Source organism: Chlamydotis macqueenii, chromosome 4, assembly GCF_036417535.1.
Source record: "Chlamydotis macqueenii isolate bChlMac1 chromosome 4, bChlMac1.mat, whole genome shotgun sequence".
Lineage (NCBI taxonomy): Eukaryota > Metazoa > Chordata > Aves > Otidiformes > Otididae > Chlamydotis > Chlamydotis macqueenii.
The window spans coordinates 3,105,143-3,126,413 of NC_141559.1; the positions used below are offsets into that span (position 1 = coordinate 3,105,143).

Sequence of the window (21,271 nt, forward strand, 5' to 3'; positions counted from 1 at the left end):
GGGTCAGCCAGTCCAACCCCCCTGCAAGGAGCAGGGACATCTCCAGCCAGGTCAGGTTGCTCACATCTGAACACTATGAATACTGGTTTAAGAAGGTTCCCTTTTGCCCTTGCTTCCACTTTAACCAGTATATAAAGGGTGTATCAGGCAGTGTGCTGTATCTTTGAACTGGAATTGTCCACACTTTGATTTTTCTTTTCTTTCTAAATTTTTTTTTTTGGTCTATCTGTTTTATCTGTGGAATGCTGGAGGCTCAGTGGCTTCTGTTTGGAGGAAGGTCGTGTGAAATCACCAGGGAGCCATCAGTATTTCAGTATAGCAGAGATTGTATAGCTTTTTGAAAAAAAATTGTTTATATTATTTACTACTGTGTTTGAAACTTTCCTATCCATGAAACAATCTTTTCCCAGTTCTGTCACGCCTGTGCCCGTTCCGTACTGCAGGATGTGCAGCTGGGGTGATTAAAAAGCAGGTTTTCTCTGTTCATTCTCACAGAGATACAAGGACATATGGTGCTACTTGGATTAAGAGCTCTCTGCCGCGGTTCGGAGGAGATCGTTACGCTTAATGTGTTGAACGATTCACCATCTAAAGCATAGCAAAATGATCTGTCCTCTGCAAAATGGCTCAGAATAGATTTTTTTTTTTTTTTTTTTTTTTCAATTGATTGGACTCCAGTTATTTAAGCTGAAAAGGATTTGCTGCTGGGTCCTCTATAGCAGACAACTGCCTCGTTATAAAGGCTGCTTGGCTTTCAGGAGTTTTGTTGTGGCCTGTGTGACCAACATACAGTAGGTACCAGCAAAAAGAAAAGGCTGAGTTTTGGGAGGATAATGATCACATCAGTCGCATTATTATAAAACATAAAGGGGGCATAAGTGATACAAAGGCATAAATCATCAGCATTTATAATCTGCATGAGCTCCCGATCTGACCCAAAATAGTTGCCAGAAGGAATTGAGCCACGTTGTACTTGACCTCCCACAGAGAAATCCCTAAAAGTGAAAGATGTTGCATTTAGGAAATGTTTCAAAGTTCAGGAAATCTAGAAATGTGTAAGTCCCAGTACAGTCTCTTTTCTCACTTAAAAAAAAAAAACCAAAAAACTATAAAGGTGTAGTAGGAAATACCTCTTTGGAGCAAGAATTCACAATAATAAATGTGGGGATTTGTAACAATATATAGGTTATGATTTGTCTCAATACTCGGCACTCTTTCTCTCTCTTTCTTCATTTTTCCCTTTTCCCTTTTATGTTGCAGCACTCCATGTTTTTACAGTACCTCCTGCGTTGTTATTTGAGCCACCGTGCTACCTTAGGGCGTAACCGAAACCTCTGCTGACAAACCAGGCTGTGATAGTACTGGCAAAAAAGGATGAAGCAGCATTCTTCGCAGCGGCAGCAGCGCAGTTTTCCTTGCGTTGCCACATACCTGGGTGCGCGTGACTGTCCCTAGTCCTCTTCCATCTTACAAGGCACAAGCTTTGCCGTTCCTGGCCTGGGGAACGGTGTCCCGCAAAATTAAGTCTCCATCTGGAGATTAGCTTACAGCTTTGGTTTCGCTGCTTCTCACTTTGAGGTCTTTGAGGTCTCAGTTGAGATTTTGCAAGTAGCAGCGAATCAGTGGGTTTGTGTTGCGCTGTTTTTCTTGGTGGGCACTGGTAGGAAAGTCACAGTGTTTTGCAATGACTCCGTTGAATGACAAGAATCTTTGGAAAAGTGCAAACAGTAACTGGTGAGAGAAGAAAAACTGTAATTAGGAGAGTAAGTTCTTGTTGGTGATGACATTATAATCTCTATGTGCTTGTTTTTATTATTGGTGAGGTTATGAAGCATAACGTATGCGTAAGTGTGATAAAAGTTCAGTGTTACATCTGCAAAAACATTTCTTTCAGTGTTACTTTGTCTTTAACATTAATCTTTTGGATGATAAAGCTTCTCATTTTTTTCACTTAGTATTTTATATGGTCTCAGGCAATACTGTCTGCGTTTATCGTTGGGGTTTGTTCTCAATGTTTAATTTACAGGGCTTTCCGTGTATTTTACATCTGGATTTCATCCCTTGACTACATTCAGTATTTTTAGATATGGCAAAGTGCAAATCAACCAGACTAGAGCAGAAATCACAAATACGTGCAGGCGCTTGCTGACCAAAGGAGGTGCATTTAAACCAAGCATATCTGAGAAAAATATTTATAAAAATATCTGATACTGTTCAGAACAGACATTCTATAATATGCTAGACCTCGGTTTTGTTAAAAAAAAATGTGGGGGCATTCTGGTCAAGCTTAAAAATGAGTATCTTTACTCAGCTGTATTTAATGTTATCCACAGCTGCGTCTCTGCTCAGTGTCACGATGTTGGGAAAACTGTTTAAACAAGTATCGAATGTAACAAAGTAAGACTCCTGCAAATGCACTTAATGGCTGATTTCCCATTTTGCTGAGCTTAATGGGAAAGATCTTACAAGATGCGATTCCCGCAAATCTGCTGATGGCTTTGTGTTGCTGAAAAGCTGATAGTCGGAACTGCTGCGGGTTTAGAAAGAGTTCAAGAGATGAAACCTGAATGTTTTCCAAAGCCTATAGCATAATAGAGAAGGCAGCTGATAGTGGTTTTCATAGGGTTCTATATTTTTTTGCAGAAAGCCTATTATACTATTAATAATCTTTACTGAGGATTTTCAGCTTGCTGGTCTGCGTTTTTTGGTGAATTCCGCTCACTTTGCAAGATCTGGGGGGTACGAAAGTGCAAAAGTTGCTGGGAGAAAATTCCCCGTAGGGATGGAATTCCCCCCAAGCAATAGGTAATGACGGTGTTACAGTGAGCCACCAACATCGCATAAGAATGATGCCGAGAGAAAGAGGGGTGTTTTGAAATTGCGGAGAGGCAGAGACTAGCGCTATGACAATTTTCAACAAATGGACCAGGGCAGTCCCTTGGTTGCTCCAAATAATACCACGGTTCTTTGGTTTGTTCCCTGGTTTCTTGGTGTCAGACGGAATTCAGCATGTGAAAACTCAATCTCAAACATTTATTGGCCAAGAACAGAGAAAGCTGGATCAGTGGATGACTAGAATTTGACTTAGGAAGGCAAGGGAGGGGAAGAATAGGGTTTCTGAGAGAAGCACATTACCAGAGTAGTTCTCCTAAAAAATGAAAGTCCTGACACGGTTAACGCTGCTGCTTTACAACGCTAACTTTGGGGAAAGCCTGCCGAGATGCTTGAGGGTTGGATACATGTTTAAAGCATGAATGCAGGGCACAAACTGGAACAAAAAGGTGGATTTTTGGACTACTGAGGAGTTTTCATGTTTCTCCTAAACATGTCAACGTTTTGGGGAACAAGGGGGGTCCCCTCTCAGTCAGCTGCTTGCTGTCGTAGCGTCAACGTTGAAGTCTAGGCTATGAGCTCCTCTGCTCTCTTTCTTACCAGGCACTTAGAAGTGTTTCTGAAGGCTTTCTACTTAAGGGAGTAATTAAGGTTTGGAGTTAGCGTTGCACAAAGGTCTGTTGTGCTGCTGAGGAGCAAAGGGTATGTTAAAGTGTGGGAAAACAAGTGTATTCGGTCAATTCCCCCCAGGACGTTCTTTAAAAAGTTCCATTTCCCTGGAAGAGACATGAGGTCGTGGGCTACCGAGCAGTTCTGGTGGTGTAACACAGAGCAGGCTCTGACTTTTCTGTACGCAGAGGAGGACTAGGAGGCTTTGGTATGAGCTTCATGCTTGAAAACCACGCCTTTGTGTTTTGGTTTCTTCCCTGCTGCCTGATGGGATAGATCTGCAGCCCAGACAACAGCAGCCGAAAATGAGCATGGGAACGTACAAAGATACTGCAACATGTTCCTCCACAGAGGCTTTGGATCCTGCATCGTAAGACATATACTTGGTTACAATGTGATGTCCCAACTAAGTCTGGCAAAACACGAACGTGTTTGCTTTCTGAGTAATTTGCCCTAATGACTTCCAACCATTTTGGCGAACAACAGTAATATTGTTAAAAGGCTCTGGCAGAAAGCTTATCCCTTGCTCTCCGTCAGATGTCTGCACAGATTGTTGCTTTCTGCGAGCGTTATTTCAAAGGAATGCATGCCACTCTGTGCTTGCCACCCTTTCCCCTTGTGCTGATGCCTTGTTTCACCCTCTTCTGTGTTTTCTTGTTAAGTTCATTTCACATTAAATAGAACCATAGAGTCACAGAAGGGTTTGGGTGGGAAGGGACCTTTAAAACCCATCCAGTCCAACCCCCTGCCAGGAGCAGGGACATCTCCAACCAGATCAGGTTGCTCAGAGCCCCATCCAACCTGGCCTGGAATGTTTCCAGGGATGGGGCATCCACCGCCTCTCTGGGCAACCTGGGCCAGTGCCCCACCACCCTTAATATAAAAAATTCCTTCCTTCTATCCAGTCTGAATCTACCTCCCTCTGTTTTAAAACCATTACCCCTCATCCTACCACAACAGGCCCTGCTGAAGAGTTTCTCCTGGTCTTTCCAAAAATGTCCTTGTCAGGGACATTTTGTAGTTCAGATATCGTTCAGTTCCATGCAATACACCATTGCATAACCAAAGGCGACAGTGAATTTAACGGTTTTGTGCACGTGTCTGTCCTGCATGTGTTCCTACTCATTCCACATCGTAGCACCTGAGGCTTTTCCAAGGAGCTGAATGATCCCATCCTGGAGCATTCCTCAGTCAAGGGAAAACTGTAGAGCCGTTTTAAATCTACCTCAGGGTAGTTAACCCAAAAAAGAACCCTATACCAATCTGTAATCCTTAAGAGGGGGCCGGGGAAAACGTTTGAAAACTGCTGATTATTTCTCAGGTGGCTTTTGTGGGGTTTTGGGTTGGTTTCATTTTGGGTTTAATTCTGCAGTGGGCCTGTTCTGGGATAATGGGTGGAATCCAAAAGGCAGTCCTCCAAATGATTTTTATCCTGTTGTGTACGGTCATGATAACTAAGTCAAACCTAGACAGAATGTCCTTATTCTCAGTTTTGGTGGGGTTTTTGTTTGTTTGCTTGCTTTGGTGTTTTTTTTTTAAATAATTACTATTCTAGCTAAAAAAAAAACCCAGACAAAACACAAAACAAAACAAAACAACAACCCTAAACCAAAACAACAATATCAACCCGAAACAAGATCAGACATGACATAGACAAGAGCTCAAGTGATCTAGCATCGGAGATTGTCCTCTTTGGAGAGAGTTGAGCTCCTCTGAAATCAAACCCGGGGGATACGACAATTCAACAGCAAGCTCATCACAGTTATTAGCTACACGAGCATGAAATACCACGGGGATCACTGGAATGAAACGATCATGAAATCTGTACTCGTACATTTTGTCTTGTTTTGTAAAAATCAAATAATGCAACTTGAATTAGTCGAAGGCACCGTTCTGAGATTTAGCGCTTCACGGAAACACAGCGAGACCGAGAGCCGTAGGAAAAAAAGAAACCATTCAAAGGCATGCAGCCGGGTAATTCAATAACCCTCCCGTGGAGAAGCATTTCACTCCGTGGGACTTTAACTTTACGCGCTAGGCAGACTGGCTGTGTGCTGGAAAGTGGTCCCCCCCCCACCCCAGCGCCATTGACATGCATAGCTGGCCTGGTAGGTGTAAAAATAGCCACCAGCGCCTGAATTGGAAATGGTCACCAGCCGCTGCCCGCAGTTGCCGGGGTTTCGGGTTCTGCGCGACACAGGACGGCACGGGGAAGGGAGCCCGGGACGAGCGGCCGGGGAGCGGAGCGCGGGCGGGATCCTCCTCGTTGGATCATCGGCTGGCTGTGGGGAGCGCCGGGCACCCGCTGCGGCGCGAGGGCAGTCCTGCTTGTCGGAGTTGGGAGAGGAACTGATATGGGCAATGCACCGATTTGCCAGTCTTGTCATTCCGATAAGGGTGTAAGAACGCAAGGGAACATACAGGATTTGGATAAAACCCCAGACTATTACGGATGCAACAGTGAAGAAAGTAAAGTTCCTGAAGCCCTGGTAAGTGTTGGCTGGAGAAAACGGGGATCAAAGGGAATATTTAAGGTCAGGGTTGTGCGTGTTAGATTTGGAAAGGATCTCTCTGCTCAGCCTGAGTCTCACTTGGTAGCCCACAGTGTTAAGAGATCTGCTAACCGCGTCCATGTTCAGGCTTTGCTGTTGCCGTTGTGACCGGCTGTAATTAAAAAGCAGCTGTCACTGCGCTGGGCGGCTGCTTAAAAGTGTTGTCAGCTGCCAGAAGGTTTAGGTACGCGGGGAGAGAACGGCGTCAGGGAGCCAGTCCTTCCAATGAATGGGTGTCATCAGCCGGCCTGGTTTCCAGCACGCTGCTATAAATGATCCTGCATCGATCGTTCGCAAAACCTGAACTCTCTAACTTTCTTTTTAAGCTGTTCGTCCGGTACATGGTGTCGTTTTCTGTGTTTGCAGCAGAGGCAGGGCCCCGCAGATCTTTCTGCGGACGAGGGTTGCGGGGAGTGGGACCAGGCACGGGCGAGGGGCTCGCGCTGGTGGCTGCAGGACTTGAGATGTAGGTGCGCAGTAAGTGCTGAGAGCAGTCATGTCAGCGTTTGCTCTGCAAAGCGGAAGAGAACTGAGATGAATTCTTGTATAATGCCCATGGCACGTGAAGTGCTGCTTTTATCTTTCTTTTATTTTTTCTTTTTTTTTTTCTTCCTCTATTTGGGAAATTTGTTATTCCAAATTGGCAATGCAAGGAGGTAGTGTCAAAACTTCTGGCAGAACAGGGAAGATCAGAAAACCTTTAATGTCAATATATCCAAATATTATGTTCTCCCGTGTTGATCTAAACTAAAATTGCTCTCAGGTCAGTATCATGCTTTGCACTCGCATGAATGACTACAACGCGTTATGGGAGATGGAGCTGAGATTTACAGCATTCGTCAGGGAAGAGAGCGGAGGCACTCCCAGCAGCAGCTCACAAGAAATTCTGCTTTGTCCTAGAAAATAATTTGATGCTATCTTGGTTTCTGGTAGGAAATTTTTTTGGCTCAAATATTCTGACCAGTTCTACTGCTTATTTCACTGACAACACAGTTGGACCAGTTCTTCTAAACTCTTTCTTTGATATTTCAGACTTTTTTTTTTTTTTTTAATTCTCCCACCAACCAGTTTTCGGTTGAATTCACAAATAATCTCTAACATTTTTGATGGGGAACATGAAGTCATGGGGAGGGACGATGGAAGCACAGGGCTCCCGGGGCAGCGGGGGGAGGACAGCCCTGTGTCCGTTGCTGAATAGGTGGATCTCAGCAGGATTTTTACAGTATTTCCCTTAAGGTGAGTGGCCCGAAGCTGTTAGCGAGCGTAGGGAGGTTCCCGTGACACAAATAAGCGGATTCTTGGAAGGGTTCTCTCTCTCTGGACGCGCGGTCTCCAAGCGAGCCTTCTGCAGAAGGTCGGGTCTTTGAGGAGGCAGGAGTGAGCCAAACCGAGCAGCATGTGATCTTTGGAGGTTTTGGTTTTTTCCTTTCTTCTTTTTTTTTTTTTTTCCCGGATACTTTTCAGTCAGCCTTCAGAGCTTTTCATAGCAGGCGGAGATCGGGCGCTTTGATAACGTCTTTGATACGCTTAATCATATGATCTTGGCCTTCCATGGCTGTGGTAGGGACTGACCGAGTCGCTTGAGAACATCCGTCTAGATCCAGATGTTACAGGGCCTGGACGACTGCAAAGACAAATTGCTGCATTTCCCTGAGAAGATTTACAGTCTCTCATTATATTTATTGCTATGATTCCTTATTTGAAATAGCAGCAGCAATTAAAAAAAAACCCAGAACCATACTATTTCATAATCGTATAGTATACATTTAATTACTTTTAAAAAAAAATAATTCTGTGTATTTGTAGACACTTACCTTAAAGTGGGCTAAGCCTACGTGGCTGGCTGGAATTAGAGGTGTGGTTTTTATAGAGGTGAAGTTAAGATGAAACTGATTCTTCTCTGCTGTCCAGATCTCCTAAGTGGATCCTGGGTTCTTTCTACAATGGACAAAATGAAAAATTCTTCATTTAGTACTTCGGTATCTGCTGTGCCTTTCTGTGCAAGTAAGGTCTCTGCGATGAGTCTTGCTGGCAGAACTGGCATGGAGTTAGAAACTGCTGCGTTTCGGTAACGCTCACTTTGTTTGCATCTGTCTTGGTCCATCTCAAAGGAACATGAAATCGGTTTTTCTTTTTCTGTGTATGGCACCAGTAAGTTTGAATCAGTGGGCAGTCGGTTAGCGGCGTTTAGGTAAGTAAAGCTGTTTGATTCTTGAGCGCATGGTGTTAGCGCGTTGCTTTTATTAGCAAATGTCCCTTTGACGATAAGATGGAAGGGGATGAAAAATTAATGAGTGTGATGGAATGATCTGTCAACAGTCTGCCCTAAACTCCACTAGCAGGCTAGATTTTTGTTAAGGTTAGTTATTATTCCGCTAGATATGGTTGGGATGGCATCCTCGTTCTTTCTAGAGGTGTCCTAGCAGTGTTACCTCTCTGTGTAGGAACATTAGTAATGGGCACTTGCCATGGACACTATTTAAATGCCTGCCAAGTCCTAAAGTTGTTACTAGCACTTCAAGATCTCAATAGATGGTGTCCAGATGATCCTCAGTATTTTTCCTTCTTTAATTATTGGAAACCTTGGTTCCAGATGGGTATTTAAGAGATTTCGGCAGATGTGCGTGTCGCATAGGAGAACTAAGACGGATCCTGTGGTCCGTTTGAACATCACCCGAATCCTTGTTGTTTCAGGAAATGACTAAATGATCTTGCCCTCAGATTCCAGCACAGGAAACTTTCCCTTAAACAATAGGATTATCCATTTCTCTTGTTAGAGTAGTTTAAAAGTCTTAGTAAAAAACATGAAGATTTTTAGATTTTTCTGGTGTTCAGGATTACCTAGACTGTGGCAAGAGCTTTCATTCTTTACATTCAAATTGTTTGGGGTTTCATTTGTTGCTTTGGTTTGGTGTTTGTTTGGTTTGGTTTTTTTTTTTTTTCTTTCTTCTTTTTAAAAAATTCCGATGAAGTTTTCCAGGCACTTTTGAGAGTCTGTTTTTCAGATTCACGCTGCTGAGCGTAGTTCTGACTTGCACACATTGTTTCCAAGCTGGGCCTTACACCAAGGCGTCTGGTCCGTGAGTAGCCCGGGGGGACGTCAGGGATTATGCCTGAAGTTAGCGAGCACTGAAGTGCTCTTCTGGACTAGAACCCTATTGCTGATGTTACTTTATATTTGGAAATCAGCGTGGATTAAAATAACATCTAGCATTTCAAATGCTGTGTTTGGACGGAACACGCAGCTGGGCAAAAGACTTTTTATTCTATTCTTTTCCATGGAAAACTATGCGGTTTTGCCTCAGTTCTCACAAATCCTTCATTGACATAGTAAAAGTCAGCTGGCAGCGAGTCCAGTACGTCAAATGAATGAACCTCGTGGGAGGACTCCTACAGATGTCTGTGGCAGCTAAGTATCCTAAAGGGTTTACAGAAGACATTTGCTTCTTGGCTCAAGCGAGGGTTGATTTTACATTAGTTTTCTCTTCCTCTTTTGCTGCTGCTGTATTTGCTAATATTGGCCCAAGCTCAGGAACACACTTAAGCGTGTATTTAAATCCATCCTTTAGCAAATAACTTAAACCTGTTCAATTTGAGATCAATTGGACCTAAAGATGTGGTAAAAATTAAGCGTAGGCTGAAGTATTTTGCCAAACGCAGCCCTTTATCCTCTTTGTTCTTCTGGTTAAAAACAAAGCAAAACTGATTGAACATTTCTGCGTTGCGGTGGGAAGAAAAGAGCGGCTGGATGGCTGGTGTCCTGCAAGCTCGGGCGTTTCCAGGAGGAGTTTGCGGAAGAGTCAGAGATGTCGAAATACAGCAACCAGCACAAAGTGAAAGCCATCCCTACTGAATAATTGGGAATTTTCCCATCAGTGTCAAAAGATAGAATAGTTGAAGCCTGTTTTTTTTTTTTTTTTCCGTTAGTAAAAATCAGAAGGGTCCATAAGCGTGTAGTAACTCTCAGTTGTGTCTGTCTGGAGCAATCTTGTAGCAGGAACTGATGCTCAGATCGAGCTGGTAGCCTAGGCGTGGTTTTCTCCTCCTTACGTTACTCAGAAATATATGGTTGTTGAGGCGGTGTGACAGCACTAAGAAACTTTCTAAATATCAAAGGCAGCTCTCTGAGAGCAGTCTTCGTAGTAAGATGTGAAACTGCTACAGAACTCTCGTATGCAACTATTAAAATTGTGGGAAGAAGTCTTTCAGTTCAACAGTTAGGGGAAAAAAAAAAAGTTGGTTTATATTAAGGTCAGTTTTGGCTTTTTCCTGGATGTGAAGATGGTTTAGGTTATGAGAAGATGTCTGTTTCATTAAGACTGTTGTCTTGGAATTGCAAGCCTTTCAGTCCCGCTCTTTATTAACAGATTCTATACAACCCCAGGTACAGAGCGGGATGTTAGATGTGAAATGCCTATGCGTGCTTGAGAGGGAAAAGCTCTGTGATAAAAAGACTTTTTTGAAATGGAAATAAGAAAACTGGGCACATTGTTCATCCAGGAATTTAGATACGGAACGTTCTTTAAGATCTGTGATTTAATCTGTCTTCCAGTAAATTAATGGGAATAAACCATACATTTTTATAAGCAAAGGAAGTGGCTTTGGAAGTAAAGCACTGCTGTGTTTCTTTTTTTCAGATGATGAACAGTATTTAATGAAAAGTTGGGAAAATGGTTCCATTCTAGCGGTTATTATCTCATTTAACTTACTTAGCAGTGTTAGATTACTGAGCCCGTGCCATTGCAAGTGCAAGATTTAGCTTGCGTTCTGGAATGCGTATCAGAACTGCAGGCTGAGACTCTGCTGTGAAGTTTAATTAAAAAAAAAAAATAAATATATATATATATCTATCTACCTATCTATCTATCTTTTGCCTTCTTGCAGTCATAGCTGCATCTTAGGCCCGCAGTTCACAAAATCACCATTGTTCTGTTGGGATGCCCTTTGGAGAAGCAGCACAGCTTTCAGCTGAAGAAAAAAAAAAATATCAGGGTATAAAAGATAAAATGTGAGCTGCTGAAAACCAGTTGGCAGGTTTTACAGAAACTGTTTGGCGGGGGAAAACCACTCCTTTTTGAAGCCTCATCTTTTATATTTGAATGCTGCTGTGGAAAAAGCAACCCCACTGGCAAAAAAAAATCCGTATGTGACAAACGAGTTGGGTAACGGTAACGCCTCCTCTGTGCCGCTCTTGGAGTTGCACCCAGTTAAACCATGGCTGGTTTGAGCAGATGGCTTCTGAAATCAGAGAATAACCACGCCGATTGGGACAAAATGTAGTGGTTGTCTCAGGGACAGGAGCATAAATTGACACTCTAGGAAGTACGGCGTAATCCAATATTAATGGAATGTGTTGACATACCCGTCGTTTTACCCCGTTCCATCTTTTAGGTTCTGAATAGCATCAAGAAGCTGCAAAAACCTGAGTTCAGATTACACAACTTTCCTTCTGTGGTGAGCTGAATTCTCAGCTGCAGGCGTTACCTGAACGTATTAACATGATGAGCCACCAGGCAATTAAGAGCTTTTTAATGAAGAAGAGTTAACAAGCCATCGGCATTTTTCTAATTATAGAAACAGCTGTTGGACGAACGCTGCCTCACAACTCTGCAGTTTGTACATGGCGTTTACACTGTCAGATAACCCTGCCTCATCGACAAATTCTGTCTTAATTCTCATTTTATGTGTGAAAATTATACAGGATTCAATTTAACCTGAAAGTTTTAATAACTGCTAATGATTTGAGTTTCTTGATGTCTATAAAACGTACAAGTTAATACCAGGTTTTGCTCATCTCCTGATCAGGACCAACCTCTTCCAGTGTAAATCGCTAAATAAATTTTCTCCATAAACCCAAAAATGTTAACTTAAGGTGTAAAACAACTATTTGGTTATTATACATGAGTTTTAAGTTCTTTTTTTTTTTTTTTGCTGTGATTCAATTAATAAACTGTATTTAGCGGATGAGAATTGTTCAGTAGGCCTTGTTGCTAGACTCCGTTCTGCCGCAGCGGTATTTGTGATTATGGGCAGGCTGGGGTCATTCGCCGCTCTTGGAGGGGGAAAGGAACCCAAGCCGACCTGCAGGAATAAATTTACGATAGACAGAATTTCAAATGAGTATTTGGATGTTAAGATAATGTTGTTATGAAAACTGTATTTTGAAAACTCATGCCTCCTACTCCCCCATCGTTCTTTCTTAAGCAAGAAGCTGGTTTTCACCAACAAATTTGCATATGTGGAGAAATTCCTATGAATTTAGTACAGCATAAGATTTCACGGTTTATTTTTGCACATGTCTCTAAAATGCCTTTGAGCAGCGGACGCAGGCAATGTGCGATAAGTGATGTGATACGCGGTGAGACGGGAAAGGCAACCAGAGTGAAGACAGAGGAACCAGAAGGGAAGGTTTCCAACTATTTGAATAAAATACTAATTTCCATATATGGTTTAATTACTGAGATTCCCTGAGCTATCTGTTTCAACTTCAGGCAAAATTCGGGCATTGCAATTTGCAAGAAAGAAGTTGAATCCACAGCCTCTCAGCCATTTTAAAAAAATCATATATTCGCTCAATAATTACTTGTATTTTCTTATGCGACGTCTGACAACTAGGCGCTTATAAAGAACACGTTTGTGTTCTGCTGTGAGTATACTTAAGGTTATAGTGATTTTTTTTTCATGTTGTAGTTTGTTTGTTTACAGTGCTCTGAAAATTTTAATTTCTGGCTGAAATGATGTATCCCCAGTCAAAAGTGATCGATATTTGGCTGTACGTAATTTAATTTTGAGATAACCAAAGTAGGAATCAAGGAAATGACGTTCTCTTTGGAAAGCGCTGCTTGCGTCTTCTCAGCCAGAAGCAAATGGAATATCGCCGTACAGTCTTAGCTGCAACCTGAGCTTCCAGCTGTTGAGACTTGAACATTTTTAGCCTTTCAGAGGCTTCATGTCACTGAAAAAAAGGTGAAAGAAAATCCGATTTTGTTCCTTGATGCTCACGCACGCGTCACAGGAGCTGGCGCAGCACTAATAGCCATCCTTCGATCTTTGAAGGGATCTCTTTCAGGTACCGGTCGGAATCACCTCCTGTGCCAAGCCTCATCCGAACGCTTGCCCGACAGAAGCCTGAAGCTGTAAAAGGGTTCTGTCAGCGTGAATTCCTGCGCTACCTTCCCCCTCGCCCTGCTGCGCCTTTAGAAAGAGGGCCTGTTTTCTTAACAGTAAAAGACAGGGAAAATGCGCTAAAGTTTGCTGGAAGGCATTTGAAAGGAAATATTTTAGTCTTGGCAGGTAGCGCAGTTGTAAGAAGAATCGTTTTGGTGACGTCCATCTGTTGCGGATGAAAGTAGGGCGGGATCGGGGATTGTGAAGCATGTTGGTACAGCGTGAGAAGTAGGGTGACCCAAATAAATGCGTTGAAATGCATTGGGTGGCTGAAATAAATTGCTGTGTCGATCAGTGTTAATAAGCTGAAAGTGGAAGGCCTTTAGGATATTCTCGCGACGTGAAGAAGCCCTTTTCACCCGGTCTTTCTGACGGGGAGGTGGAATTGGATGAGAAACGCGCTCCATGGGAGGTGTTTCGGTGGAACGCCACGTGCGAGTCCGATGGCATGTGTTCCCTCCTCTACCTCTCTAATCACAAACCAGCCTCTTGCAGTTATTTACCTGGGGTTTGAAACTCACTCCTGCTCTAGTTATTGATTTTAAGTCTGAAAACGGTTGCAGTCTTTGTGCGCATTCCCAATCCTTGTTCTGTTTAATCTGTGGCATGACTTCGTTGTTTTCCCTGGTTTCCGTAGTGGCGTTCGTGGCCGGTTCACCTGCGTGTCGGTGAACATCAAAGCATGCGCTGGTATCAAATAGCCACCGTAATTTCATGTCATAATCAGAGATAAAGGCAAGAGGGCAGAGGCATTTCACGCTCCCTTGCTTAACAGCACATCCCACATTTTTTTTTCTGAAAAATGCAAACATGATTTTATTTTAAACCTGTAGGTGCTAATTGGGCTTTAAATGCAAACGCGTGCAGTTCAGGAGCGAGCACGTTTACAACGTTATCCTGGATTTAGCCACTCGAGCCCGAGTCCTTCATCCGCTTTGCTCTATGGTTAGCCACATTTGCAGTGCTGCTTGGTTTTGGGGACTTTTTTTTTTTTTTTCCTTTAACATGTCCCACTTCTGTGTGACAGCTGATAAAATATAGCCATAGGACTTTTTTGCTCTTGGATATTGTTCTTTCTCCAGCGTGTACCTCTGTGTTAAGCCACTGCGTGTGCATGAATATGCCATGTAACTTCTTATTACTTACTTCTTTCTTACTTCTTACAGCTCCAAAGCCAGTGTATGTTTTCTTAAGTAGGAGGGCCAATAATTGGATTGGTCAACCATTTTCCAGAGTTTTGAGTATATATGTATATATATATAAAAACAGACCAGAAAACTATGGCTGGCAAGTTGATGCATGTATTTTTTCTTGTTGCTAGTAGAAGTTTCTGTGATTTCTGTTTGGTTCTTGATAAATTTTCAATGTAATTGAAAATTTTGCTCAGCCTGGCAGGGCTGCAGCTCTTTTGTGCCGGTGTTGCCTTCTTTAAGTGTGCGGATGCTAATTAATGCAGATATAAGGCGAAGTCAGTTTTCTTCACAATTTTATTCTCCTGCAGCGTGAAATGCGGAACTCTGTCACTGGTGATGTTGTGCTCTCTCTTAAGCAGGAGCTAACTAGAGATTGATTTTTTTTCTTCTTATCTCTTTACAGTCCGACAGCAATGCAAGCTTCCTCCGAGCTGCCAGAGCTGGCAACCTGGACAAAGTAGTGGAGTACCTGAAAAGCGGAATAGACATTAACACATGCAATCAGGTAGGATACACGAAGGGCGGAAGGTCACAAGAGCGAATTGCAAGAAACTCCCCTCAGAATGTACTTTTTTTCAGGCTAGGTTATGTCATGCAGGTGTTTTGATTCACCCCATGCTGTGTTTTCAGTCTTGTTCTGCAGTGGTGTCTTTCTACAGGAAGCTGATAATGTCTAGAAAGTTGTGCCGCTTGTAGGAAAGCTGTGTGTAAGCCTTTTTGGGCTCCTCTTTCTTGCCATCCATCCATCTTGCTTATCCGGGTATGGATCCATGTTAGTGAAGAACCTGTAACCAGAATTTCAGGGCTGCTTTAGTAGTCTAACACTAACAGACCTTCTGTTGTGAAGTTCCAGTTCTAATTTAAGCAGTCCACACTAAACAGAGTTGTGTTCTTCAAAAATTGAAAGTTAATTCCAGTGTGAATCTAATCTTCCTCCCGTCATTTGCATTACTTCTACACTGTGGTTTAATAAAAAAATGTTCCCTTTTGGGCAGAGTATGTTTCGGGTATAAGACGTTTGGCATGGCTCTGTCCTTTGGGAAATGTGTAGGGATGGAATATACTCGTACCGGATAGTGGAAAAAAATTGAGGTGAAAAATACTATTGCAGGTTTTGTGTGGAGAAACCTTCGGTATTGTCTAAGCTCTTCTGGTAACTATTCTCATTAAGGTCAGAAATTACCAAAATTTTCCTTACTGTGTCCTGAGACGCAGTTGTGGCTCTAAATGTAAATTGTGTCCAGGAGCTGAGCTCCCAGTTGCTGTGGTCATACCTATTATAAATAAATAAAATATTTAGGAAATAAAGCTGTATTTAGCTTTGGAATTAGTAAGGAAATTATATTATGACTCCAATATCCTGTGACAGCTAATAAATTGCTAGAAGGAAAAAGGCTGTTGAAACAGCATCTCTAAATTTTTTTTTAGCAATTAAGGTGACAGGTATGCATTTTCCAAGTCAGTTGTCAGACTGAAAGCTCGAGTTCTTTCCTGCTCTGATAGGAACATGGACTTTACACACTGTGGATTTCTTTGGTAGCAAAGAAATGCTACGGAAGCATGGATTTTCTTTGGTGGCAAGAGCAATAATTCCGCATGAAATTGTAAGTCTTCCCTTTTCTGAAAAAAAAAAAAAAAATTAACAAAGTCGTTGAGCATTATGCTCTGGAATATAGTACCCTGCCGGCAGCGCTGATGGGAAATTCCCCAGTCTCTGGAATTTGGGTTGCAGTTGCTCTGTCTCTGAACCCTCAGTGAAGAGATGAACCTTTTGTTTTCTTCCTTGAGATCTGGAAGCCACTTTTATGAAAATTATTAGTAAACCGCTTCAGAAACCTGCAAGGGGATTAATTTGAAGGGGCAGAAAGAGTTGGAATTAATTTTTCAGAGGCAGTGTTTATATGTCATCTTCCTTTGGCTTACGTGTGGTGTACCCTCAACCTAATATTGTAAGAAGGAACTTTCTACTGTTTTAACCAGTCTGGTTTGCATTTCTGGTGCATCTTTGAGTCCAGTGATTCAGTTCTGGTGAAGACTTTCTTGGTCTGTTGGTTATTTAATGCCCAAATCCCATCTTGGCCCTCATAACATTTTAGAAGGAATTTTTCTCAACGCTGTAGTGAGTGCACAACCTCATATATCTTCAGTGGGTTCTAAAACACTTCTTCATTTTGAAGGTCAAAAGAAGCAGGAGGAGGTTTAGTGCTCCGCAATGTCAGTCTCCTCCCTTAGGAGCAGTTACTGGAACTGCAGAGGTAATTGTTTCACCAAGAGCAAGGTCAAATCCGGTTCAAAAACGTGCGCTTGCATAGCAGAAAAAGCGCTGGGCAGTCTGGGCATTATAGAAATATTATATACTGCTTTGTCACACCGAAGGCGTACGGCCAGCCAGTTGATTTTCCTTAGCCGTCCCACGCAACGCACCTGATCCCCTGTGAGCCGAGGTGCGGAAGTCTGAGGTTTCCCCTGCTATTTTTGTGGGATCTCAGCTGGTAAGTAAGCCCAAGTGGGTGGTATTTTTAGCTGACGAGCTAACTTGTGTCCAAGCAGATCAAAATCTTGTTACCCACTTGCATTAGCAGTGCAATTCTGGTTACCCCCAGATGGTTAGAGAGCAGTCATATTTTTTTTACCTTGTTTCAGAAAACTGTAAACTTAAATATATTTTTATCACAGGTCGATCTTCTCTCTAACATAAATAGTTTTACATATTGTTATAAAAAAGGAACTTAAATTTTCAGCTTTAAATACTGCCTTCCCTTTCAGGATAGTTATTACTGCTGTAAAAACACACTGTTAAAGTTTCACCATTCATACAACTGTAATACGATAGAACATTTTAGCTTGACTCTTTTGTAAATCCGTCATAAAAATCCAATTACTTTTGCTTCACGGCCTAGGGACCTACATTTGCAACCCTTCTTGACCAGTGCCATCACATTGAATAGGGCTGTAACCGGGACTTAAAATAAATACGTATTTATTTTAGACACTGTTCAGTAAGTGTCTAAACAGGAACTTCAAAGGAGGAGGAATTCCTGGTAAAAAGATGCAGGTATTTGGGAGCAGAGAAGTCGCCTCGGAACGCGTTGTCCCTGACGTGTGTCGGCTGTGCTGTCTGTCTTGGGCAAGGGTCCTGTGAACGACAACTCCTGATGAGGGGTGCTGGTGGTGCGGCATCCCTGGTTTTATTCCCATAGCCCTGCACACAGCGATTCTAAGAAGAACTCCTGTGCTTCGGCTACGTTTGGGAGCATCGTGAGCGTGCCTGTGCTGGTAAATGACCTGCCTCCCCAGTTGTTCTCAGTTTTAAAACCACATCTAAGTCCCAATTAACTTACTTTAAGTATGCAGCTAAGTGCTAGTCTGAAGAAGGCTTTTTTCCTGAATTGGAGCTTCATGCTATCCAAACATTATCTGTACCACCAAGAAAGCCTCCATAAAATTCCTTGCTCCTTTTCTGCTACTTATATGCTGACATTCAGACTGGAAAAATGTCAAAACGAATTAAAACTCCCACCATTGTGGCTGTTATTTATTTTTGAAAAAAAAAAAAGACTAGGAATGAAAGAATAAGAAATGAAATAATCTAAAATATTTTGTGACATTACCTTCCCTGCTGCAGAAAAGCTGCAGATGATGAAAGTGGGCATGTGTCAAAGGGAAGTCAGGAGAGAAAAGTGAGAGCAGTTCTGTTGTCTGTGCCAAGGAATTTAATGATGGGCAGGATAAGAACTGGGGCTCTCCATGTGCTGCTCATTGAAAACATAGAGAAAGAATCTGGTCTTACTCTCTAGAAGAAAGTTTCCATTAAAAGATCTACTGCCAAAAAAAACTTGCTGGGTTACATGGGACACAACCTGGCGAACTTCAAGTTGCCCGGTTAGGGGAGAATAAATCTAGACTCAAGTTGTTGTATTCAAATAGATCCGGCAAATTTTAGGTCTTGATTATGAGCCCCAATGTTAGCAAAAAGGATCACCCCCAGGGCAGAGCATGGCTGGTAGGATAATTGCTTGGAAGCATTACAAGATTTTTTTCCCAGTGTTCGTATTCTCTTGGTTGGTACGAGAGGAATATGAGTGGGGTCGCTGCGGATTTATCTGCTCGTGCTCCCCGCCTGCAGCGGGCAGAGCTCCCCTCGCGCTGTAGAGGCGGAATCGGAGCCAGATGAATGCAAATATCAGAATAGATGCTGTGTAATTTCTTAGTGCCTTGAAACAGATGGAATGTTCCTGGATCGCGACACCACCAACTCTCCAAATCTGTGGGTTTGCACTGTGGTTAAGGTCAAAGCTGGACTCATACCTGCACTTACTAGGATAAAAAAAAAGTGGTTGACTAGCGTGCAAAACAGAAAAATTCCAGAGGTTAGAGAATGGTGAATAAGCCATGGCAGCTGCGACTGCAGCTTGAGGGTTATTCCTTCTCCTCCTCAGGGTTTGAATGGGGGGTCTACGTGGTTGTGGTCCAGCTAAGGGGAAAAGCTAACACGCTCTGTGCATAGCACAGGGGTCTGTTTTATTTTTAAGACTGAGATATCTGAGTACTCTTCCAAAAATGAAGCCTTGTATATGCAGGGTTTTTTTCCCTCAGTACAATGCTATTTTTAGACTAGATCGCAACAGTACACAGTGTTAAGAATAGCTTTCCTGAACAGAGATAATGCAAGAAGATGCTTTCTTCAGTTCTAGTGTTTTTTTTTCCTCAGATCCTAGGTTTTCCTGCAAATCTGTCTTTATAGATAATGAAAGTGTTTCCCCAATTTAACTATTTCCAAAATCTCATGGAACATAATATTTCTGCATATACTGAATACAAGGATTAGTTACAGTTACTAAAGTAGTTATATAGTTAATAATTAGTTATTACCTAATTAGGTTTTATTGAATGCTACCTCCAGTTCATATCAAGTTAATTATGGAGTTGCTTCCTTTCATCAGAATTAAAGCACCATCGCCAATTCTGAAAATCATAAATCGTTTGTAGTTCTTTATTTCTGGAGAGAGTTAGAAATCTCAGTGGACAAAAACTCCCCTGTTTTAAAAACCGTCCCTGAGGAAAAAAAAAAAAATCAAATTGCTAGTATTTTATAGGACCACAAACTGATAGCCATTGGAAATCTCTGATTCCTTTAAAGCTGTTTTCCTTATGTTCCAAATGTAGTTGTTTTAGGCTGTGGTTGCTGTTTCTGGTTAGTGTAGCAAGAGAAGACAACTTGCTTCTCAAGCAGTGTTTGAAATGTTGACTAGCAAAATGAACTTAGATTTTACAGTATGCGTTTGTGCAGCCCATAGTTCTAGCAGAAGTTAGAACCCCCAAATTCTGACAAGTCCAAGGGTTCATCAGCTGCGTGCTGTTTTTTGAAACGGAATTGGGAATCCAAAAGGCAACATAAAGTAAATGTTCTCTGTGGAGTAATGTCAGTTTTCATGGTGACAGAGTTACCTTCTTGGAAGGAAAAATTTACGATGCATTTTGGCATTTGTTTGGAAGAAGTCTTCTGTATTCACGAGGAATACCTTGAGCAGAACAGGATTCAAATGTTAGGTGGTTTTGGGGGTCCTCCAACTCCAATGCTCTTTAAAACTTAGACCTCTCTGGCTTTTGCTCTCGTTTTGTTGGCTTCTTTCTAATTTGATTGGTATCTTTATTGCTTCAGTTATGGTGAGAGAGAGCATCAGCTATTAATTCCTCCCTCGTTTAATCCAGATGGAGAGCGGCTAACGCTCCCAGTAGTGCTAACTATAGACTGGAGCCGCACTGTGGTCATAATGAGGTCGCCAGTATCACATGTTGATGTCGCTCAGAAGGTTAATTCATTTGCAATAATTCACAGGCTGTAGAGCAACATAAAGGGAGAATTTTCATAGTCTGAAATGATGTTTTCTTTTTTTAGCCATCCGCTTTATTTCTTTGTGATATTTTTTTGGGAAAACCTTCAACGAACCCTTGGACTTGAGAAGGCCGTGCACAGCTCTCCAACGTGCCCTTTCCCAAGTCCTTCTCAAAAAGCAGTTGACCACATGCACTTTTTACTTCCCCCAGAGATTAATTCAGAGGAGAGAATTTGCAGCAACCTTAGACTGACATCTATTAAAGAAAGGAAGCAGAGTGTTTGACTTTAACAAAGACTGTGATGTTGCTTTTCAGTCTCAGCCTCTCCCGGTGAGTGCAGATGCCTTCTTAACTCTGGCAAAACATGCAAAAGCGTTAGCACGGCCACGCAGGGTTAGTCATAGCAGCTTTTTAGTTTTCATTGTGTTTGTAAATGCTTTGTATTGGCCCGCTAGAGTATATATAGAAGCCTGTGAACACAGCATCAGCCGAGGGAACATGGAAAAGTGGACTGCATTTAATGCCTCAAGAGAACGGTGGAACATTAAAAAAAAAATTATAACTTTGTATTGTTTTATTTTTCTTGACTTTAGTGACTCTTTTTTTTCTGCAAGTTGCTTAAATGCCATTGCAACCTTGTGTGACAAAGGCAAGAGTAATGAGAAACTCAAATGTTGGCAAAACTTTCTGTAAGTGTTGCATCTCAGCTTCCATCATGGTCGATGGGAATTATAAGGGGTGAGACTCTTGGCATGAAGGAGAGAAGAGGGTTAATTTTGTTAACATACATTCTTGCTTCATAAAGATACGAAGTACTCATTGAATACCTTCATGTGGAAGTAGACTTCAGGGAAGTAAGAGTCACTGTATTGAACAAAGGTTGTTTTCTTTCATGCCAAGACCATTATATACTGAAGTAACACAAGCAACTGCCCACTTGTATACAGAATTTTTCCCCGCTTCCTTCAAACACTTTCTTTCCCCCATCTACACATTTCCTGTGTTCGTTATACTTCTCAC

General features: G+C 42.1%; 1 protein-coding gene across 7 annotated transcripts in view; it reads left to right on the plus strand.

The window, feature by feature from the left end:
• The window catches only part of ANK2 (ankyrin 2), a 289,370-nt gene that overhangs the window by 149,113 nt on the left and 118,986 nt on the right, over positions 1-21,271 (plus strand). For all 7 annotated transcript variants that reach the window (XM_086746523.1, XM_086746525.1, XM_086746528.1 and 4 more), the window contains one exon: positions 14,817-14,918. In XM_086746523.1, coding sequence (XP_086602649.1) covers positions 14,817-14,918 — 102 coding nt within the window. The remainder of the gene's footprint in view (positions 1-14,816; positions 14,919-21,271) is intronic.